Here is a 10,794-nt window from a genome sequence, read left to right on the forward strand (position 1 = left end):
ACGGGACAGAGAGGAGTGCGGAGGGGAAAACGTGCAGGGCATCTGGAGTGTGGTTCTGAAGGACTGGGGCAGCTTAAAGGATTGTAAGCCCATAAACTGCCTTGATATAACTGAGGCCATTTTTTTTTCCGTTCGAATGAACACCATGAGTGGCAAGGGAAATGAGCAGAGGCAACAAAAACAACTGTTGTAGGCAAAACAAAATGTAGACAGCTGGAGAACGTAGAAAAACAAGATAGAGTAGAGAAGCAAGACAAACCCAAGGATGGCTTAGTAGGTGTGAAGTAAATTCAGAAGAAACAAGCTGAGGGTGACATTGATGAGGAAAGAACCACTGTAAAAGGTAACTGGTGAGGATCTATAGCATGACCCTATATGGGATATACAGAAGAGAGCTGTACAAGGATATAAAAACCTAAGGAAACAACTTAAGTTTGTGGACCTGTCACCAAGCAAGAAGACAGCACTCCCCTGGCTGGTATTGCCTATCACAACTGCATGCTTCCTGAACAGGGGATGCCTAAGGAGAGAAATGGTCATTTTCTGAGTGTTTGTCTGTGATCCCCGAAGCTCTGATGATGCCTAGGCAGAGCAGTCATATGCATTGTTTGGAAGGAATACCTCTACAGACTGTTTGGGGTTTTGCTCAAATAGTGCAATTGCTTATGTGTTTAATAAATTTGAATTTGAGACTAGAATGGTATCACCGATCATTTCATTCCATTCACGCCACCCCTTAACTGAAATTTAGTGCAACAGTCGCTGTGCCCTTACCTTGGTGAGGAGGACACGTTGAGGTGGAAGATGGATGGGGCCAGACACACTGCCAAGTTCCTGGGTGTCATCTGATTCACCTCCACTGAGGCAATGTCGCTTAGGAAGTAGAGAAGTGCCTGCAGCACCTCCCGGTTTGCATCTGGCATCAGGAGAATGGCAGCCTGGACAGCTTGCAGCCTTTGCTCTGCTGGGACAACTGAAGGCAAAGAGAAGGAGTGTGTGGTCAACTATACCTCTGGGACCCTCTGCTCTAGGGATCCCTCTGTTTTTTTGGCAGAGCTCCTGACTAAACCTGGGGGCAGTGAGATGAGGCCTCAGGAAACTATGTAATTATCCTCCTCACACTGAAGCTGTGTCCAGTCCAACAGGCCATGGCTGCAGGCCACAGGCCACTTGTCATGGAGAGCTGGTCACAGTGACACTTGCTCATGTACTGCTTCAGCATGTAAATCCCGCCGATAGACATTTCTCAGGGAGTTACGATTAACAGTTTATAATTTCACAAGAGCAAGCAGGAGATCACAACTAGGCAACCAAATCCCACAGTCAAAATACTAGTGACAAATGCAAGGCCTAAGGAAAGGGCCCAGCCAATTTCCTCATTAGGCCTTATGCTCTGAAGCTTCTGCTGTTCTCCCTGTTCCATGTCAAAGGGCTGCTCTGGCCACTGCTCCCTGCCTGCCAGCCCCACAGCAGGCAACAGTGCTGGTAAAATGTATGTCTAGGAAGAGTTTACCACAAGGGCATCTATTGGGAGGGGCAAATAAAGAATAAAATCTGGCTCTCACACAACTGCCTCCGTTCCCACAGACAGACTTGGATTTTTGTGGAGACACCTCAGTGACAATGGCTTGGCTGCTGAGGTGTTGATTTTCATTCTTAGCCAGGCAACACCCCCAGTGGTCAGCTTGCTTTGTCAACTGCTCTGACTCTAGAGCTTGGGCCCTCTGCCCTTTCCCAGGACCCTGCCTCGCTCTGCTCCTGTGGGTAGCACTTACACTGGTAGATCTGCAGGAAAGTGTCAGTGAGCTTGCTAGTGAAGATAGGCTCTGGCAGGTCGCGGAAATACTGCTTCAGCATGTCCGCCACATCATAAGCAGATTGCCCGTCATAATTCACATTGTTGGGGGAAGCTTCATTCAAGTCTCTCAGTGCTTGGATCCGAGACTTCGACCCTGACTTTCGGAAAATGCCAACCTGCTCAGAAGGAGAATTGGAGAGTGCTCAGAAAAGGGAGTCTAGCGCAGTCCACCAACGTAGCCCTGAGCTCCAGCCAAGTTTGGAAACAGATGTCAGATCTCACCAAATCAAGTTCTGTTGGCACCAGCTCAGCCTCTGCTCCACTGCCTGGGCAACCAGATGACCAAGACACATTCTGTGATGCCCATCAAGAGACTGTCCCAACAAGCTTATATTCTCAATAGCACAGGAAGGGTGGCCCTGAATAAGGGAAGGCTAGAAGGCAGCAGCACTCAAGAAGAAGGGGTCTCAAATCACTGGCTAAGTGAAAAGCTCCATTCCTCACTCTAGGAAAAGCACATTGGCACACTGTGTGAAGGTTGTGCTGGGCACCCAGGTGAGGACTTTAGCTTTGGAAGCAGAGACTGGAATTAACACTGGAATAAGCTCCAACCTGCTGCAGGGCGCACAGTCCCATCACCACCTTGATGGTTTTCCTGGCATCTGCCAGTGCCCATTCCAAAGCAAGAAATATATACCCCCAATATACAACGCTGGTGGTGGCAGCAGGGTATGAGATTGGATTCTGAAAAAGGAGCCCACTTCCTCACCTACTGAGAAGGGTGTGGGGCCTATACTCATTAAGAGCCAGTCCCAGGAAGACTGGGACTGAAGAGGTTTCTAGGGCAAACAATGCCACACCTCCCTGAGTGGCAATATATGATGTTAAGGAGCAGCCCCCAATGGGGTTAAAACAGTGGCACCCATAGAGGAATTGTCCTTCTCACTCTATGACACAGTAACATCTCCTGCCACGTTCGGGCAGTGCTGAGAAGTCCTGGCCAGATGATACCAGACTGAAAGGAGAACGTTCCCTGCAGGTTAGCTATGGGCAGGGAAATGGACACTCCCAGCTGTGCTGGCAACACCAGCTGTGCTGCTCCTCACCTGGTCTAGGCACTTGCTGCGGATGTAAAGCATGGCTTGCTGGATGCCCCGAGGCAGGGGTTGTCCTGTCCTCTGCACGGTGACCATTAGTGAGACTCCAAAGACCATTTTGTCCTTGTAGTCTGGGGTTTTACTCCTCTTCATGAATTTGGGCACAGTCCTGTGAGAAGTGAAGACGTTGAGTCAGAACGGCAATCACCTTCCCTTTGCAGTAAGCTGGAGATTAGGCAGGGAGCACTACACACAGGCACAGACACTCCCCCCCAGCTATGGACAGAATACTTACACAACTACAACAGGGAAACACTGTGGTGTTCTCGTGCATTTCTCCAATCTCTTCCCTCCCAAAGGGCTTCACAGACCACATGCATCCAACACCCCTGAAATGCAAATCCTTCTGGGATGGAAGGAAGGCACCATGGCAGTTTCCTAGTGCAAACTTCTTCTAGAAGCCACATACAGCATTTACTGTTCACATACAACAAAGAGGGTTTCCATCATTTAAAATATCTTCCTTTGTCGCCCTGGGCACAGATGGAATTCACCATCTGCCACAGCAAGGTGAAGGGCTGTCAGTGGGGCCAGTATTTAAATCTGGAGTTTCAGGGAGCCTAGATGTGAAACCTGATGCTTAGCCCTACTCGTCCAGCTTCCCACTACCACCTCCTCATTCACCCCACCAGCTCACCATGTCCAGGCATGTTTCTGGGACATAGAATCCTTCTCCATGATGGCAGTAAGGCGAAGCAGTGAGCATTTCTGGAGCAGGTTCAGCTGAGCAGATGACTGGCAGTTGATCTCCAAGGAAGCAGAATCCAAACAGGGCTGGGAGTTCTGGAAACTGTACCAGCGCAGCTTCCTGCAAGGAAAGACAGAGTCAGGAAGCAAAGGATCCCAGGGCAGTTTTCAAAGTGCAAGGTGCTTGCTTCCCATTCCACCCATAGCTCCTGGGTACTGAGCACATGTCCAGGGCAGGCACCCAGTCAGCAAGCACTGTGCCCTCCTCTCCCCTGCCCAGGAGTGAACTGAAATATCAGTTACCCCCGGGAGTAGAAGGGTTGGGCAGGTTAGCGTGTCCACACCCAAACCCTCCATCTCAAACTATGCATGAAGGGAGCATTTCCACTTAGGTCTCCAATGCTGTGCATCATTTTGCTAGATGCATTTTCTTTTGTTCCACAGAACTACACTTCCTTGGTCACATATACAACACTGGAGGTAACCAAGAACCCCCCCAGCCACCCAGCTGTGCCCCAGTCTAAGTCACTATGCCATAGGGTCTGACCACTCTGACTCATCATGCAGAAAAGACCGTGATTCCCACAAGTCTCATGTTAGTACTTAGGCTCTATCATCTATCTCTCCATCAAGGCATTTATATCACACCAGCCCAAGGGACTTGCAAGGATCTAGGTGAGGGTCTCTACTGTGAAAGAGATGCAAGCCTGCAGGACATTTACAAAAACCCATGCTTACTTTGGGCAGGAGACTCTTTTCCAACAGTAGGAAGTACCATGACAATTTGGCTGTGGGTCACCATGGAGATCCATCCCAAAGTAGGGTAAAAACAAACACCCCAAGTCAAGGCTTCCTTTGTGAAGAATGAATGGAGCTGAACATACTCCGCAGAAAGCAGCTCTGCCCAGCCTGGATAGTGCACAACTTTCCTCAAACCTTTCTGCTCTGACAAGGCCCATGCTCTGTTGGGGTGGATCTCTATGTGCAGGGAGATGTGAGTGACTGTCACAGCTGACTGTAATGGGAAACTGCCTAGCTAAATGCCCACACCCTCTTCACCAGCAGACAAGTTACCCTCCACTATTTAAATATGCAGGGCCTGATGAATTAAAGCAACAGGGCAGCTGAGCAGATGCCAGGTTTTTTTTAATCAGGCAAACCATAAGATTAACATCTTTAAGAGCAAATTCTTGAGCATTAATTTTCTGGTTTCCAAACAAATGATCTTAAAGAAAAGTGGCAAAACCAAGATTGGATGGATAAATTCAGGTTTATCTGTGACACGCTGAACTACCTGTATACTTTAAGGCCACCACCTTGTAAACCAGCCAGGCCAAACAGTAGATATGAATATTGTGTCCCTCCAGGAATAGCACCTGTGTTTGTTCGGTCCTCTAGAGGGCACCAAAGACTCAAACTCTGGCTGCTGTGAGCCTTCCAGCCTGGTTCTTGTTCAGAACATGCTCAGGAAGCAAACGTTTTGTTTTATTTTTACCAGTGTCTTCATTAGTTTCATACCACTTCAGCCATGGTGAAATAATCAGCTGGTAGAGCTCAGTGTACCGCACCTTGGCCAGCACCAGCCTCTACATGCCCAAGGAACATTATTCCAGGTTCTGGTGACAATAGGGACTACTGTAATAAGCAAATCATGGAGTGTTACCAGAAGAGAGTGTTATAGCTAAGGCAAAAGGGATTTCTCAGTAGAAATAATGCCTCTTGTACTGTTTGCCAGTGACCCTCCATAGATTAAGCTAGGCAAGAATAGCACTGATGCTTCTGAAGGAACTTGGAAGTAAGCTCTGGAGGAAGATAGGATGCAAAGCAACACAAGGGTTGATGATCCTTAATATAAAACTGCCCTCTCCAGAGAGGAGACTCATGAGATGCCAGGGGTCACATCTGGGATAAATCAGCCCCAGAATGAACCTCTACCACACCCTTACAGCAATGAGACCATCTCTTTCATTCACTGGAACACAGGCTGCCACTAGCAGGAGTATCTGAGGGTGTCATCCCCAAGCCCACTGCTCAGGGATATGTCTGGCTGGCCTACCTGCAAGGTCTGGTGAGCGATGCTCCCACTCCTGAATCTCTGCGCTCCCTCATCTCGATCTCCTCAGCTTCGTTCAAGGAATGGCCTGTACTGCCAAAGTCGCTGGTGGAGGTGCCAACGTCAGACATGGACTGCTTTTCCAAGTTGAGACTGGACAGAAAGGCAGGCTCCTCTCCAGAGTCTGTCTCTTCTTTCCTCTCTGCTTCCCCATCTGAGTCTGTCTCCTCTTTCCTACCTGCTTCTCCACCTAAGTCTTCCTTGACCTTCCTCTCTGCTTCTCTGCCTAAGTCTGTCTTCTCCTTCCTCTCTACTTTTCCACCTGAGTCTGTCTCCTCCCTCCTCCCTGCTTCACTGTCTTGCGTAGGGATGATAGCCTGATACCAGCTGTCCACTCTCTCTACCAAATGCAGGACATACTCCAAGACGGAATCAAGCTGTTCTTTGCTGCTGGCACCTTGGGGCACATTGTCATACACACTCATTATGCTGCTGATGGAGCTGCATGAATTCCGCCTCCGACGGGACCCAGAGCTCATTTGAGGAGAGTCTGCCGAGCCACTGCTACTGTCATCCAGGCTGAACTCTGAAAACTCCCTTGCTTTGTTCCCTGGTGTCCAGTTGGTCAAGGACCTGTCACATGGATGACACAAGCTTTCAATGGAGAGAGATTTGGGGAAAGTCCCTGGCTTGTGGTCTGCAGGAATGTGGATCAAATAGTCACTGTATGGATGCCACTGGTGGCTTTCTCCAATGGATGAGCTAGTGCCATTTACCAGGACCTTTCTACGTTGCTCCAGGTCAACCCCACTGTTTTTCAGTTGACAGCCTGTTTTGTTGCCTTTTAAGTCTGATACATGTTCAACCCCATCTCCTCCTGACAGAAACAGGTTTTTGTCAAGGAGGGAGGGAGACATTCTTTGTCTGGGGGAGGTAGGCTTGGCAGCTATAATGTCCCCGTTGGCCTCCACGGAATCACACTCTGGTTCGGTTGCCGTCTCATCGCTAGTGGCTTCCTTAGGTCTGGAATCAGTTTTCTCTTTTTTCTTTCTTCGGAAAGACTCTATCCTCCGTAGAAAGCTGCGAGACCTCCGCTTTTTGAGCTTATCCTTGGAGCTCCCAGTCTGGTCTTGGGATTTGTCTGTTAGAGACTGGCTACTAGAGGTGAAGGTAATGACTGCAGAGTCCTGGTTGGGTGACAGGTCAGGCATGGTGACCACGCTGCAGAGGGTGTCACCGGTGCTGCCTGTGCTGGTATTGCTATGGAGTGAAGCAGCCTCCACATTGGTGCTGAGGTCTGTGAGGACACTCTCATGGCTGGATGCCTCCTTTACAGTGATCAGCACCTCTGAACTGTGGGAGAGGGACTCAACAGAGCCAATCCTGGACCACCTTTTACTGTCCTTCTGGAAGGTCCATCGGTTGCTGATGGCACATACATCTTCATCTGAGTCTTCATTCTGCACCGAGAATAAGAACCACAGAGGAAGGTAGAATCAACACAGACCATCTGAATCACCCAGCATAACATAACCATGCTCCTCCTGAGTTTTCCAGAGCTACTTGGATCCACTAATAACCACATACGTAAGAGAAAAGCCATAACACATCATCACAAACAGAGAAATGTACTCCATATAAGACACTGTAGGACACCAAACAAATCCATTTCACCTTTTATGCAGTTACTTTTTGGAGGAGAGAGACAAAGCATTCATTGTTTTGTCCGCTGCTGGGAAACTACTGCAGGGGGTTGCTCCCTATATTAAATTCCCAAGGGCTTTGTCCATTCTATTTCTAAATGTTTTTGTGATTGTTCCAGCTACTTCAAAAGGTTCGAAAGTAGAGAGAAAAACACAGTCCTGTCTGGACTTCAAATATTTGTAATAGCACTGCGTGCCCTGCTGTTGTGCCTCTCTCTCCCACTGTCACTTTCACACAGCCAGTCCCCGAGCCTGCCTGGTATGAACATTTTTAGGTTGTAGAATTAGAAGAGAAGGTTTCTCACCACACAATGGAGCGAGTCCTACAAAGAACACTGCAATTGCACCCAAGTGGGAGGGGGAGAGATGGAAGTATTTGCTTTTGAGATACATTAGTTTGTATTAAAAGTGTTTCTAGGTCACAGTTCAAGCGTTGGGACAGAACAGCTCCTGGCCTTCTAGACCCAACAAACGACACAGAGGTCAGGCTGCATTTGACTTCTGGTGCCCCACAGCTGTTACAGGATCTAAATCTCCACCTACTTTTTAGGAATCAAGGCAGATTTTGGGAGGGTTTGATTTGGCAGCACCTCTCCAAAATACAGAGAGGGGAATTTGGAACAAGGTGTACCCATAGAAGCCATTTGTTCCATACTGATTTTGGTCCACTGTACACAATAGAGCCATTATTTATCACTTATTAAAAGACGTATAGGGACCTCCAATGAATGTGCGTCCATAATCTAATGGTAGCTACCAAGGATGCAAGGCACACTACAGTAGAAAAGTAAGTGTAAGAACAGAGTCGATAAGAGGGACAAATGGGCCCAAAGTGTCAAAACTATCTTTTTTTTCTTGCTGGAAATTTTTACCAAAACTGAAAAACACGTGAGCAGCTCTGCTGGAACGGAAACCAGGGAACATGCTACTTTGCTGGTGGAGAGAAGTATGCGTGGAGTGAAGTGCAATGCCTTGAAAAAAGAATGCAAGGACAACCAACTGCCACCAAAACCCATTCTTGGACTAGAGTTTGAGATAGCAGTGTTGTTTCCCCCCAGCCCACCTAAAAAGCTCTGGATATTTCTTTGTGATCTGGATGTTGGCTTCTTCATCTGATAGATCTCGCAGCTGTTTTACTAACTCCTATCAGAAAACCATCAGCTACATTTACCCCTGAGCACCACTGTCTTAGTAATAATCTCTGTATCTGGCATTTCTATTTTTAATACTGTTCCCTTATGACTCCAGAAATAATTACAGCACAAACAGCTCAAAGCTATCCAAAAACCTCCTTTCCACCCTCATTTTCGTCCTCAGGTTGTTTGTGTCGTCGAGGTCTGGAGATCCGGACACTGGAACAATGCCCCAAACTCTGACCTTCCTGCAATTTTTGCAGGACAAGTGGAGACCTTCAGCTTGAGGTGTTAAGCCTGCAGCTGCTATAGAGTGCAGGTGGGGCATGATGCTTATATAGCCACAGTAAACAACATAGTCATAGTAGCGCTTTATTGTCTGAGACATATGGGGTAGTTTTATTCACCCCAAGGGAACCTCCTCTGCAAAGCTAGGTTTCTTTATTAATCCATCCTGCTAAAGATCTGCTCAAGGAAATCCCCTTCTAGTTTATGTTTAACAGTATGGCACTGCATTATGGCTCATCTAAAAGCAGCTGCAGACAGACTCTACCTTTCCCCTACTCCAGCTTGCTGCTTTGAGACAACTTCCCATCACCAGGAAATTTACAGAAGAGCTCTGGTGGAACAGTAAAATATCTTATTATGGTGAATAAGAACAAGTTTGAGTGAGCTCTAGACAAATTACCCGAAGCATTTTTTCCAAGGTTCTCAACAATATGGAATTCACTGAAACAGGGTAAATGGAAATCCCAACACCAAGCCAGCCACTGACAAGGGAAGGCATTATGCCCAAAACAAAAAGGGAAGAAACCCAGATCTCACCAAGATTCCCCTGCCTGTGAGATCCTCAATTTGCCATCAGGAATTTGGTATCAAACAGAGAAACAGAAGCATTAAGAACAATACTGGAAGGCTCCCAGATAAAAGCCAGCAAAAGCACGTCCTTCAAAATCTGGTAGAACAGGTGTTCTCACATGTTCCCAACATGCACACTAATAGATTTGCTCCTGGATATTACCCTTTCCACTTGTGATAATGGAACATTTTTCTCCTGACCAACCCACCTCTCCTCCCACCTGGGAATCACATAACACCTTTGTGGAAGCTGCCATGATTATATGGAAATGTATTATTTGGTAGGGAAGATTTTTTTACCAGCTTTTTAATATAATTTAGCAGGCAGAAATGAGGAGGGGCAGCACTCTTTAAAAGCCATGGAGCGTACTTGGTTGCTACTGCACTGGAGCAGAACCCACTCCTTGCAGCTCTACGGCCTTGCTGCACCCTTGAAGCCTCATGACTTACCTGTTTCTGCTCACAGTGGACTTCCAGCTTCATGGTAGCACATGTGTTCAGGGTCATCAGCCTCCTGCAAACAAACAAAAGAAGCATTTGTCTCCTTTTGGTCTCCTGCTACTACAGCTTTTTGAAAGGGCTCTTGTGGCAGCAACATCACCTGTCCCTAAACAGCTGGGAATCAAATGGAAGCATGGAGATTGGGGGAAGGCAAAGCTCACTCTCATTGGAGTACAGCCCTGCTGGCCTGCTCAGCTGAACAAAGAATGGACTCCTCACATTTGCCTTTTGCACAGAATGAAAGCACAAGCATGTGTGTCTTTGGCTTCCCAACTGAGGAGTTCAGACTGCCCTGACATGCCAGTGGTATAACACTTTCATCTCATGCCAAAGCCATTTTACAAGTATCTAAGTCAGAGAAATACCCCGCTCCTTTGTGATGCAGGTTCCTGGATACTCTGTATTTCAAGGACCTGCAATTACTCTAGTTACACCTATGTGTGCTCTAATTAGGGAACAGCACCCCTTCAAAGACCTACCTCCGACCACACACAGCACCCCAGCACATGACTGAGTCGTACATGGCCTGAGACTACCTTCCAAATCCCATTTGCCACAGGTTCCACAAGCCACTTCCTCTGCTTTTTGAAGTTTCTCTCCACGGACACAAGTCAGCCCCATTCACTCATGCTGGAATGTAACTGTGTCCTCAGCAGCTGTTCTCCACAGACTGTCAGCCTGGACTGGGCACTTCAGGTCGTGCCGGAGAAGTGCATTCAACTCACCTTGGTACTGATGGGGTTATACATCTTAAATATAAAATTACCCTTTTCCTCTCAAGAAACCAATCCATCTCTTAAAAAAAAATTATCTATCTATCTATCTATCTATCAAGATGGCCCTCTCCAAATACATCGCCAGCCCTGAGATTTTCAGAGTGTAAATGAGAGGAGCCAGGAGCAGG

General features: G+C 47.5%; 1 protein-coding gene across 12 annotated transcripts in view; it reads right to left on the reverse strand.

Annotated features, from left to right (window-relative positions):
* STARD8 (StAR related lipid transfer domain containing 8) overlaps positions 1–10,794 on the reverse strand; it is a 117,487-nt gene that overhangs the window by 5,482 nt on the left and 101,211 nt on the right. For all 12 annotated transcript variants that reach the window (XM_014518451.2, XM_025200099.1, XM_025200100.1 and 9 more), the window contains 6 exons: positions 9,840–9,903; positions 5,699–7,155; positions 3,593–3,763; positions 2,905–3,064; positions 1,776–1,974; positions 775–973 (listed from right to left, as the gene is read on the reverse strand). In XM_014518451.2, coding sequence (XP_014373937.1) covers positions 775–973; positions 1,776–1,974; positions 2,905–3,064; positions 3,593–3,763; positions 5,699–7,155; positions 9,840–9,903 — 2,250 coding nt within the window. The remainder of the gene's footprint in view (positions 1–774; positions 974–1,775; positions 1,975–2,904; positions 3,065–3,592; positions 3,764–5,698; positions 7,156–9,839; positions 9,904–10,794) is intronic.

The sequence above is a fragment of the Alligator sinensis genome, unplaced genomic scaffold (genome assembly GCF_000455745.1).
Source record: "Alligator sinensis unplaced genomic scaffold, ASM45574v1 scaffold809_1, whole genome shotgun sequence".
NCBI lineage: Eukaryota > Metazoa > Chordata > Crocodylia > Alligatoridae > Alligator > Alligator sinensis.